At 36.3% G+C, this 13,538-nt stretch overlaps 1 protein-coding gene across 5 annotated transcripts in view; it reads left to right on the top strand.

Moving 5' to 3' along the window:
• The window catches only part of dab2ipb (DAB2 interacting protein b), a 179,479-nt gene that overhangs the window by 25,447 nt on the left and 140,494 nt on the right, over positions 1–13,538 (top strand). For 4 of the 5 annotated variants that reach the window (XM_048188492.1, XM_048188493.1, XM_048188491.1 and 1 more), the window contains one exon: positions 8,155–8,276. In XM_048188492.1, the coding sequence (XP_048044449.1) occupies positions 8,155–8,276 (122 nt within the window). Of the gene's footprint in view, positions 1–2,382; positions 2,609–8,154; positions 8,277–13,538 lie in introns of those variants that run through there. The other variant, XM_048188495.1, reaches the window with a different exon arrangement.

Here is a 13,538-nt window from a genome sequence, read left to right as displayed (position 1 = left end):
CGCATTGAATAGTTTTTGCACTAATTTAGTTTGTCCACAAGGTGTCAGCACTGAAACGGGCTGTTGTTTCAGTCTGAAAAGAAACGGATAAGACAGAACAAGAGTAACAACAAACACAATAGCCGACCGAGAGCGCTCGTTTGAGGGGATTAAAAGATACCAGCAACTCTAATTTTAAACAAGTACAAAGACATTTTATTGTAACTATTTGAGCGAAAAAGACTAGACAAGCATGAATCTCTCCAGTGCGCATGTGTCGAGCACTTGTGTTCGTGAACGCCATCAAAGGCTCGAGACTGTGCGCGCATGTAAAAAACAAAGTAACCTTATTTTTCCATGATGAAATGCAGTTGACATTCCTCAAACTTTGCAGTGCGTATGTTGCCGAGCATCATGAAAACAAACCTTTTATTCTTAATGTCAATGTGTTATAAACAGAAAGCAAGCAGCGCTCCCATTACAGATCTATCATCACATCATTGAGCTTACGGAGAATATCTTATTTATCGTGTTTACAACGTTGGTTATAGTTAGATAATTCATGAGATTGTGATTGAACATTAAAAAAAGAAAAAGAAAAAAAAAGATTTTTGGATTCTGACCAAATTAAAAGGTAGGTAATAATAATACAAATAATAAAACGTATAAATAGGTGCTATAAAAAGTGTTAAAAGGTGCAATGGAGTATAAAAAGACTAAAAAAAGTGCAATGTTTTCGTCTTATGGACAAACTCTCATCAGCCAGTGAACAACAGCCACTCCTTAAATTTCTTGTGAAAACAATGCAGACATTTCAAATGAATAAGGATTTCTTTTCATCAGTTCTTGTTTTTCTTTATGCATTTGTACATTAAGAATACAGCAAGACAAGCTATTAATCATTTTTTTAAATGCCATTTATCATGTTAAGTGACACTTTAAAAAGGACACCATACTATTAAGACTTAGCTAGATAATAAACTGCACTTTTAGTAAATAAACAGTAAAACTACAAATATTGTCTTAAGTAGGCCTAAATAAAAGTCTTACGATCCAAGTTATAATTTGTGGCCCTTGGTGTTTCATTTGGTTAAAATGCGGCCCTCTTGGCCTCTGAACTTGAGTACCCCTGATTTAGAGCTTAGGGTTGTTGTTCAATCCCCTGCACTGTGTTATCAGACTTGGTTTTGTTATTAGGTAAAGGAACATTTGCTGGCAAATACAAACTTGGTTTGTTTGATTATTGTGTCTTCTATTCATTCCTAACCTAATGAAGGAAGGATCATATTTATTCACATTGTCCATATCAGATCTAATTATGCTCTCCTACAATCACAAACACTAATTCTTTAGCTGCTTCACATAATTCTCATTAAATCTCATACAAATTTCTGAATTGGCATAACAACAGTGTTTCTGTTCTGATTTGGTGTATTTTTTGTTTATTGAAGACTGAATAACAGTTCAGACTGAATCAGACGCATAATTGATATAATCCGCATTGCATTAAGACATATTAAGAAAAGCATAGTTGTCTTAAAGGGGACATATTATGCCCTTTTTGTTTTTATGGTCTACTAAAATAAGTTTTCATGGCTGAATGTTCAAAAAACACCTTAATTTCCACATATTTTACATTGTAGCAGCACCTCTCTTCCAAGTCCACTTCTGAAAACTAAGTCTGCTCTGATTGGTCAGCTGGATCAGTGTGTTATGAACAGTCAACTTCTTCGTGTTTCGGAAGTGTTACACCCCTTACCATAACTGTGAGATTGCTAACACAACTTAACCAGGGCTGCGTTCAGCCCCGACAAAACGTTGCAAAATGTTTTTTAAATGGAAACGATGGTGCGTTGAACACCCTGTTCTGATGACGCAAGAGTTGCAACTATGGCAACTGAGAAGGCCTTTCTTTGTGTTCTTTTTGAAGAATTTTCGGAGCCTGATGAAGTCTGTATAAATACATGTTTAATGCAGCAAAATACGCTCGATCTTACAGTCACTGCCCTTGCCGTCCAGAATAAAAGAGAACATCCCAATCGAGTGAAATTTTTGTGGAAAATTCGAATTATTGTGATCCAACATTTGCCTCGCATTTCAGGATGAAAAGAGAAACATTTCAGGTAGGGCTGTGACGGTAGGCATGACAACCGCGCACCGCGGTCGTGGAGTGTCACCATCACCGGCGGTAGTGTGACGTCATATATAATATATATTTATATATCTCAGAGATCGCGCTAACTGAAAATTTTCCGTCTTTGATGGAATTTGTTTAGCAGTGACGGAAAAAATCTGCAGCCCGTCCGTCATTTTGACAGATTATGTAGTTTGTATGTTAGATTGTTGTAATTCCCACTCCTGTCCAGTAGGTGGTGAGTGCGCTCCAGTGTGGCAGCAGAGCGCGAGTTCAGTCTCCAGAATAAAATGAAAACGATGCGCTTGGTTACACACAGACGAGCACCCAGTTTAAGTAAATTGTATAATGATAAAGTTACTTATGCATGCTTACTTAAGTTTTTTTATTTTTCTTGCTGACTATAAGTTTATGGTCAACGAATGGCTTTTCTGAGGTATAATGTTAGGTGACATTGTTGGCAACACTGACTGAACTGACGTGATACAGATTTCGGTAAGCTACTGTATCTTTCAACATATTTTTTTATTTTCATTAATGTTTATTTCGTTCTGTACAATAGTAAAGAGGAAAGGATGATCGCATTCACTCACAATCCGTGACAAGAGTTCAAGATAAAAACTGAAAGTGACGCAGCTTGTCTTTGATCAACTTTCTTTTCATAGTATAAATAAATGCAAGCCTATGCCTATTTGCTTATCCTGTAAGATTGTGAATAAAATGTCTTATCATTAAAATATAAAAATTAAAATGATTAAAAAGCCTAATATTGATTATGATGGATTCTTTTTACGATCCTGTCCATCAAAATGACGGCGAAACGCAAGTCTAACACAATTATATATATATTTTATATAAATATATATATAAAAACCTCGGCCCCTCCCCCCTTCGGACCCCACCACCGCAACACCGGCGGTTGTTGGTGATTTACCATCGCGGTAGTAAAAATTTGCCACCGTCACAGCCCTAATTTCAGGTGAAGGATAATCCGCTTCTTACCTCCGAGATTGTGTTATGATCTATATGACCTTATTATTTTTTATTGTATTAGGCTTATCATTATTGATGATCACTGGTGTTGTGCTGTGATATTGTAATATTATATAATCAGAGGAGTAGGCCTATAGAAAAGTTTATGAAAGTGTCACTTCACAATACAATAGCAAAATATATAAATATGTATAGTATTTTTATGTTACATTCATACCCATTGTGTGAGCTGTCTCTTTAATACCGCATGGTTTAAATACATGTTGCCGCTGATTGGGCTGACATTTCTGACACATCCACCAAACAAGAGAAAACCTTTCTCAAACCCGTTGCACACCTTTTCCAGGAAACATGTTGTTCAACCCGGAAACCGTACAATCAAGGCATTTCAGGGGGTTCAGAAACTGCTTATTTATCTGAATAACTCCCTTTGAAGTGTCTTTTTGCGTTGTGGCTTTGCAGACCTTTTTCATGCTAAGTCTTACAGTATATTTGCCTGATGTTTCAGAGCACAAGCTATTCTGGGTTTGATTCTGAGGAAACAATGTTTGACAGGCTTGTTGGATTTTACAGGTTTTCACTCTTTTTTTTTTTTCTTGTTCTCTGAGGTAAATTGGCAATTTCTTCTGTTTGTCCAAGTGCAGCCTGCAATACAAAAGTTCCAGTGCTAGTCTCTTTGAATGCACTTTTCTACTTTTCTTAATGATCTTTTTTTTTTTTTTTTCTCGGTAGCATAAGTATTTTATTAGTAGGATAACAGATGCATGGTGCTGAACTGGTAGTGTGTGAGTTATTGGGTGCATTTCCCAAGGGGATAGTACAGGAAAAATGTTTGTTTTCTAGAAAAAAATACTAGGAAAAATGTTTGTTTTCTTTGTTAAACATAAAAATGAAGGCTTAAACTTCAGTGTCTTTTTTATTAAATGAAAAATATATATTTGTGTAAAGTGTGTGAATGAGACATGTATTGTTTTGTGGATGGTAATGCTTGTTGAGATTCTATAAAAATAGTGCTTTGGTAAAAGTACCAAATGGATTTCATTTACTGTATGAATTCAGTAGCAGTTAGATCTTTCTCAGGGAAACTTTCTCTGTGTTTGTCCTCAGAAGTATTCAAATGCAAATAAGCTCAGGTGCCTTATTAAATGGAGAGGAATCTACTTAGTGAGTCTGTTTTTTAATTTAAAAGTGCATCATTGTAATGGACACTTTAATAAAATTAATGATAATTCTAAATGATATCCATTATAATATGAGTTAAAAGGAGTACATTTCTTATTTGGTTTTGATGAAGGGGAATTTAAACCTTACTGTTGGACCACAGAGTTACAGCCAATGAGGAAGAGAGACTTGAAATAAATCTTTTTTTTTTTTTTTCTGTCTCTCTCTCATGTCATTTGTGTGTTTCGCTCCCTTTCTCCTCCCCTCCCTTGTGTGCATGTTATTGCTCTGATAAGAGCTTCACTTTGGCAGTGGCATAAAGTAATCTCCTTTTTGATGTGACCACATCGCAAATGGATTTAGCAGATTAAAAGGAAAAGGCAATAATTCTAAATTTATTAATGTCTTCTAACAGAGCCGCTATAAATGATTTGATAAAATCACAGCAGTGGTCATTTTGAAGTGCTTATTTAGAGAAGCAGAAAACTGGCTGCTAAGATAAAGAGACCAATTGCCCTCCCTATAATAGTGTGAAGCCGTAAGCCGTTAAATGACACTTTAAAGTAACTGAGAATAAGACCGGGCACTAATTTCTTGACAGGAGAAGGAATGGAGCAGCATATCACGTTTAATCACACACCTTATGCGCCGGGTCACTGCTCAGTTTGAGCAACAACATCCTGTCAAGAATCAAGGACCTGATATACTGAGGAGTTACAGGAGCTGAAATGCTGTCTTTTTTATTAATCTATAGACATAACTTTTTGCTGATTTTGCTAATTATTTCTTTGGAAACATTAGCCATGTTCCATCTGCCTACATAGACAACATTATATAGACATTATGCTTTATTTTAAGGTTATATATTTATTTATTATTGAATCCCGGTGGTGCTTGCTTGCTTTTTTGGAATAGTTGGTTTTTAGTTTATTTAAAATATAAGTTAAATATATTTAACAGTTTATTATGCATTTTCCAAATGTACTTTTATACTCTCATTCATCTTTAGTATTATTTTATTTTATATAGTTTTGCTTTGTTTTTATTTTATTTTATTTATTTTATTTTTGGCTAAGCGCAGAATGTGCTTCTTGTTTTTTTTTATTGCTAGCTAGACCTGTTTTTTAGCGAGTGAGTGAATGAGTGAATACATTTTTTTTTAAAGGTGTACATCTGACATTACTCTAATGGTGGGTAAAAAAATGTGTCAATTGAATACAAAGAAATCTCCAGATAATATTTTATTATTTAATTTAATAATGTATTTGCTTGTCTGTAGTTGTCTATAGTTTTGGCATTGCACTGCTGCCTATCTAAAGCACATAAATTCAGTCACTTATAAGGTTCTAGTTTGGTTCTTGTAGTCTATATAAAGTAAAGTTATATAAAAGTAGTTGTCAGGTGTTTTGGCACAAAATATGGCAGTCTTGTTTCCAGATAGTGGTTTGTTTTTTCTTGTAGGTACTTTGAGGAGAACAGATTGGCCACTTCAAAACTATCTTGGGAGAAAAGTCACTGCTTCTAGCAATTTGTAACTAGCCATATGCTCCTCTTTCTAAAGCATCGTGTGTGGGTTTGTGTGCATGATAGAATTGTAATGGTTGTCTTAAATGTTCAAATCTCTGAGCTGTGTGTGTTTGTGTGTGTCCCTTTGAGGGGGTTATTAAGTGTAATGCTCATTATCTAGCAAGCGTTGATTGTGCACAGTGTCCGGCATTCAAAGTACAGCTGCAATGCTAATTGCATCTGCACAATCAAAAAATTAAAAGATAAGACTTCTCTTTTTTTATCGCAAGATTACAGGATGCCCTGGCCTTGTACTTGAACTGTTCTGTATGATTGCATGTGCAAGAGTCGGATATCGTCAAATAAATCTAAAGCAAGATTTTTCTTTGTGTTGCATGTTTCCACTGGACTATAATGAAATCAAGTCAAAAGATCATGTGATATCTTTCATTGACAGACATGGATTTCTGAATTCAATTTCTGTGTTCTCTAATCTCTCTCTTTCTTACTGCATCTTTTAATTTTCTGGACAGGGTTCTCATTTCTTTTTCCTTTAAATATTATTGCAATTAACAAAGAAATGCTAGAAAATGACACTTTAGTGTTGGGGAAATTGATTATTGTGCTCTCCAAACCCCATGAATTGTGTGTTTCTGGCCACCTGCATCTTCATACATCAAGAACACCGAGATTGGGGCTATTTCCATCAGAATAAGGTTGAATATAAGGTTGAATATTAAGCGAAAATTATTCGTCAACGAAAATTAACACTGATCTAAAGTCAATGGCGCAGTAATTTTTTTCTTATTTAAAGGGTGCGTTAGAAATATGCACCAATAGGCGGGTGCACAATGCACATACAATAAAAGTGAATTCAAAAACACCTCTGATTGGCCATTGTGTTCACATGCTCAACATGCCTGTGATTGGCTACAATGAGCAACGCACGGGAGCGTTTAAAAGGACATGGAAGAGTTTGAATTTGAAAGCGTTTTGAAAGCCGCTTTCAAACGCTCCTGAGTGTATCTGTGTAAGCACTTGGTGACAATGGCCAATCAGAGGTGTTCACGAATCCGCTCAACAGCGCTCAAAGCGTCACATTTTAAACATTTTTGTACCGACTTGCTTCCAAAGACGGTACTTTTGACAACAATACACTACAACAATACATGATGCTGAAAAATCCGCATTGCCATCACACAAATAAATTACGTTTTAACATATATAAATTGAAACCAGTTATTTTAAATTGTAAAAATTTTAATTTTTGATTAAATAATTGCAGCTTTGGTGAAAATCAAAAAATCTTACCAACCCCAAACTTTTAAACGGTAGTGTATGTCTTATTAATGTTAGATATTAAAGATTTCTCTTTTCTCTGAGATATTACCTCACGCATAAGTCACGTTACTTTTACTTCCTGAGCCCTGAACCTGTGCTCAACACTGAATGGAAGCTGCTCCCATTGAGCCATTTGAGGGTTTAATGTGTCATTTTTGGTCCATCTGTTTGTGTGTAAAAGTTGGTGTTATTGGCTACCTAGTGTGTTTTGACCTTTTCAAGATTGGAGCAGAAAATGAAAGATCAAACATCTCATATTAATTCACTGTTACACACACTGATTAAAATAGTATTAAACAATACATTAATCTGTAATGTTTTAGAGCTACTGAGCTGTGAGAGCACCCATGGACAGTTTCCAGTAGTAAAGCACAGCAAGTGTAACAGCTAGTTTCCAGTCGTAAAGCACAGCAAGTATAACAGCTAAACTTCAACTCATTAATTATTTGGCTGTAAAAGGCCTTTTACCTCCATTCAACATGAGAAATGGAGGTTCACCGTGAATGTGAATGTGAATGAGAACAGAGTCCAGCAGGCTTGTTCAATGTTCTGAGACAAGATGAGATTGTTAACGTTCCATGCGGCACGTCATTGTCTCCATATGAGATGTATGCAAAAAAGAAACACTGTGACAGTGTGGTAATTCACGTTACTTACATTCTCTATATCAAACTTAAATTAACATTGCAATATTTCTTGCTCACTTGGTGAAATATTTGGTTATCTTGTTGTCAGAAGAGATGACGAGCAGGGGGCTCATTACCATATAAATGTGTTCTGGGTGCTCTTGTTGCATTTGGAAGACGTGTCTGCTACAGGTTCAGGAGCTGTTTGCTTTGCAGATCTTTCAGAATTTAGTTTGACCTTTGTAAATAGTCGAGGAGTTAACTAAAAGGCACAGGCCATTCTGTAAATACATGAATCAAAAAAGGAATCGCGTAAATTCCTTCACCTCACATGTCTCTTCTGAATTTCCAGGTGCTTTTTTGTTGTCATCTTTATCATCAATATCTTTTTCTGGTCTTCCTTCTTTCTGTCAGATATGAGGGGTCCTCCAGGCCACTGGATGTCATATGGTCACCCGTGTGCAGAACATGCTGTGTGGAACCCCAAATTCTGTGTGGTCACCGACTATCAAATGCTGCTGCTGGACAAGGAGGAGGTATGATGCTCACAGACACAGAGAGCATTTTTTACACATGCCCTTACAATTGTTAGAATTATGGAATTTCCTTGAAATTATGGAATTTACATACATTACAGGTAATCTGATGAAGTGGACAGTGCAGGTGGAAACAAGGTTTAAAACATTTTGCCACTGGATCACTGAAACCACATTTGCATCTTAAATATTTTGCAATAAAACTTCACCGAGTAGCTTTGGTATGCCTGTTTAGACACAGGTCATGTGAATCACATCCAAAGTTTAGTTAATATAGTTTCTTGACTAAAATAGATTTGTACTTATCTGCACTTAATGAAGAAAAGAATGACTATATAATTTTGTTTCAGTGAAAGGGTGAGTTTTATGAATTAAATGCTTACAATAACTGCTGCAAAGTTGAAAAAAATCTGTATATATAATAAATATATTTATTGTATTAATATATCTTTATATATACACTACCTGCATATAGAGGGTATGCGTGTGATGTCACCGTCGGCCGTTATGACTGTGGTTACGCCCATTGAGTGGTAAAAAGACCGAGTGGCAGCATTGGTTTTCAGCGTGAATGCCACAAAAAACACATCCAAAATGAGAAAGAGCTTTGCGATTGACTGTTATCGTTTTTGTGTCAAAACATTGGATTTTGCGGTAAAATCATACCCTATATATTGTATTGTTTTAAATTGTGTTGACAACTCATCAATTAAATATTTACCATCTTATATTCTGCATAACTGGGTCAAACTATAACTATACAAGTTTTAGGGCTGGACGATATGACGATATATATAACATTGATATAAGTGAGCACACCAATTTAGACCTACCTACAGGGCTCAGCGTAAATGAGTACACCCCCTTTGAAAAGTAACATTTTAAACAATATCTCAATGAACACAAAAAACAATTTCCAAAATGATGACAAGGCTAAGTTTTATATAACATCTGTTTAACTGTTCAAAAGTTTGGGGTCAATAAGAAAAAAAAAATAATAATTACTTTATTGATTAAATTGATCAAAAGTGACAGTAAAAACATTTATAATGTTTATAATTTCAATTAAATGCTGTTCTTTTGAACTTTCATCAACAAATCCTGAAAACATTATATCACTGTTTCCACAAAAAAGATAAATAAATAAAATATATAAATAAGCAGAACAACCATTTCAATATTGATAATAAAAATATTTGTTGAGCAGTTAAATGTTTCTTGAGCAGCAAATCAGCATATTAGAATGATTTCTGAAGGATCATGTGACACTGAAGATGGAGTAACGGCTGCTTAAAATTCAGCTTTGACATCACAGGAATAAATTACTTTTATTTTGCATTTTTGCAAAATACTAAAAGTAAAACAAAATACAGAGTGAGGAAAAAAGAAAGTAAGAAACGGAAAGGGGAAGTATTACCTGCTGGTAGCGTGAGACTGAATGAGTACAAGCACATGAGAGCGAATAGCGCTTTAGCTGTGTGTAGTTTGTCATCATGACACGTGCAGGAGTGCGGTACATCAGCAGGCTCCCTGAGCTCACTTTTCGCCATGGCAGCCAAGACACGCAGCGTTTCACAGGGACAATCGATATATGGCCCACACTTGCAAAGAATATATGCTGTGCACCGTGGTCGATAAAGAATTTTCCGTTCCCCCATAGCTCACGCTGTATGTCGAAGCCTCTGTTATCAGCCAGAGGGCAGCACTGTAATAAATCTCCAGTCATCTATTAGTGGCCTGACAGAGCAGTGGTGAATGATTCTCTGCTGAAGGAGGATCAAGAGACAGATTTTCTCCTGGCAATGCCAGATCTTTAATGCTCTGAGCAATTTGTTTACTTGCTGTACTTATAAGATGTTTTTTTATGTTTACAGTTTTTTAGTAGTAGTAGCAGCAAGTTTGTGGAAAGATTCCTAGATGTTACTACTGAGGACTTGTTTTATGAGACCCTCAGCTACCATACACTTGCCTAGAGCTCTCATTATTTTTTATTACTATGTATATTACCCAATATTTAAACAAGTGAAGCAACATTAACAAATTATAAAGGCACATTTGATAAAAGCAATAAACAGTCTTGTCCTTTTCCACAAATACTTGAAAATTGCTATCGTCATGAATTCATTTAAGCAAAAACAATGAGCATGTCAAAGCAACTACATTTTGTGATCATAATGATTACAATATATGGAACATTTTGGCAGTTTTGTATGGTGATTTAGAGTTGGCATCATCTGAAGTCCTCGCAGGGGTTGGCATCATCTCTTCACAGGTGTTGGGTCATCTGAAATCATTGTAAGAGGCTGGATCCAAACTGGAGCTGGCGCAATCTTTAGTTAGCGTCCCGAAGTAGAAACAGAAAAGCAAATGGGATGCATTATGTGAATGCTTGGCTAAAGAGATGTGTCTTTAATCTAGATTTAAACTGGGAGAGAGTGTCTGAGCCCCAAATATTATTGGGAAGGCTATTCCAGAGTATAGGAGCTAAAAGTGAAAATGCACTACCTCCTTTAGTGGACTTTGCTATCCTAGGTACTACCAAAAGTCCAGAGTTTTGTGACCTTAAAGAGCGTGATGGAAGATTGGTTAAATACACAGGAGCTAAACCATTTAGGGACAGCAATACTTTGTAATCGATACAGAACATAATAGGTAATCAGTATAGAGATGATAAAATTGGGGTTATATGATCATATTTCTTGACCTGATAAGAAGCAGCTGCATTTTGGACTAACTGGAGCTTGTTTATTGAGGATGCAGGACAACCACCTAGTAGTGCATTACAGATTTTGGTCCATATTGACATGATAGCATGATGTAGTTGCTGCAGATTTTTGAGCTGCACATCCATGATGCAAATCTCTCGTTCCACCATATCCCAAAGGTGCTCTATTGGATTGAGATCTGGTGACTGTGAAGGCCGTTTTGAGTATAGTGAACTCACTGTCATGTTTGAGATGATTTGAGCTTTGTGACATGGTGCGTTATCCTCCTGGAAGATGGATACACTGTGGTCATAAAAGGATGGACATGGTCAGCAACAATAATCAGGTAGGTTGTGGCACTAGACTTTGGTACTTTGGGCCCAAAGTGTGCCAAGATATATCCCCCACACCATCACAGCAGCACCACCAGCCTGAACAATTGATACAAGCCAGGATGGATCAGGCCACGTTTTCCAAATCTTCTATTGTCCAATTTTGTTTAGCCTGTGCAAATTGTAGCCTTAGTTTCTTGTTCTTAGCTGACATGAGTGCCACACGGTGTGGCCTTCTGCTCCTGTAGCCCATCTGGTTCAAGGTTTGATGTGTTGTGCATTCAGAGATGCTTATCTGCATACCTCAGTTGCAACAAGTGATTATTTAAATTGCCTTTCTATCTGCTCGAACCAGTCTGGGCATTCTCCTCTGACAACTGACAAGGCATTTTTTGCCCACAGAACTGCCGCTCACTGGATATTTTCTCTTTTTCAGACTATTCTCTGTAAACCCTAGAGATGGTTGTGCGTGAAAATCCCAGTAGATCAGCAGTTTCTTAAATACTCAGACCAGCCCGTCTGGCACCAACAATCATGTCACGTTCAAAGTTATTAAATCACCTTTCTTCCCCATTCTGATATGCAGTTTGAACTTCAGCAGATCGTCTTGACAATGTGTTCATGCCTCAATGCAATGGATTGCTGTCATGTGATTGTCTGATTAGATATTTGCATTAACAAGCAGTTGAACAGGTGTACCTAGTAAAGTGTCCGGTGAGTGTATATAACTGAGTTCTGTCAGGACCACTATTGTCAAATATGATTGATAATGCATAGACTTTGTATTGGCGGTATGGTTCTGTTCTGGGCAAGAACTCCCTGCACATCCATGCAGCCTAGCATGGATAAGAGCAGGGAGAGCAGCAATAACCTCCCTAGGGTAAACAGAACAGAACCAACATATACAGATATCATTAATGTCAATAATTTAACATGTACACATATTTCAAGAATTAGTCTGATTCAGGGGAATCATAAGGCCAGTCCTGACTGAAGAGAGGAGGAGCTGGGGATGGAGGAGGGTAATTAGCTCCTGAGAAATGCGATAGCTACTAATAATACTGAGGAGCTTATATATGGATGCTGTGATAGACGTCGTATTCCTATAGGTTGACACGAGTCACCTGGGAGTCAGCTGATGCAAGCTTGACTGACGTGACCTGCCAGAACTGACGCTAATGCTGGATTATCATCAGCATAACAATGGAAACTAATTCCATGTTTATATATATATATATATATATATATATATATATATATATATATATATATATATATATATATATATATAATTTACACAGTGGGGATCGAAAGTTTGGGGACCCCTTTCAGAATCTGTGAAAATGTGAAAATTTCTAACAAAACAAGAGAGATCATACAAAATGCATGTTATTTTTTGTTTACTACTGTCGTGAGTAAGATATTTTAAATAAAAGATGTTTACATATAGTCCACAAGACAAAAAAATAGCTGAATTTATTAAAATAACCCCGTTCAAAAGTTTGGGAACCCTTGTATCTTAATACTGTGTGTGGTTACCTGATGACTGTTTTTATGTTTTGTGATGGTTGTTCATGAGTCTCTTGTTTGTTCTGAGCAGTTAAACTGAGCTCTGTTCTTCAGAAAAATTCTCCAGATCCTGCAGATTCTTCAGTTTTCCAGCATTTTTTGCACATTTGAACCCTTTCCAGCAGTGACTGAATGATTTTGAGATCCATCTTTTCACACTGAGGACAACTGAGGGACTCAAACACAACTGTTAAAAAAGGTTCAAACATTCACTGATGCTCCAGAAGGAAACATGATGCATTAAGAGCCGAGGGGGTGAAAACTTTTTGAATTTGAAGATCAAGGTAAATTGTACTTAATTTTTTTCCAGGAAACATGCAAGTATCTTCTGTTGCTTCCAATGGGCAGTACTAAATGAAAAACAATGATATTTAAACAAAATAAGAAAAATGTGTACATTTTGGAACATATTTTGATGCCAACTCTAATGTGTACATTTTGGCATACATCCTGTTCAAAAGTTTTCACCCCCCAGATCTTATTGCATCTTGTTTCCTTCTGGAGCATCAGTGAATGTTTGAACCTTTTTTAACAGTTGTGTTTGAGTCCCTCAGTTGTCCTCAGTGTGAAAAGAAAATCATACATCAAAATCATATTTCCGATTCACTAGGATCTAGTTGTGGTTTCTTGAGAGGCTTTACTGCCTGCTTGAAGGT

This window comes from Megalobrama amblycephala, linkage group LG4 (assembly GCF_018812025.1).
Source record: "Megalobrama amblycephala isolate DHTTF-2021 linkage group LG4, ASM1881202v1, whole genome shotgun sequence".
NCBI lineage: Eukaryota > Metazoa > Chordata > Actinopteri > Cypriniformes > Xenocyprididae > Megalobrama > Megalobrama amblycephala.
The sequence above is the reverse complement of the archived record's forward strand: the minus strand, read 5'-3'. Positions and strand labels throughout refer to the sequence as shown.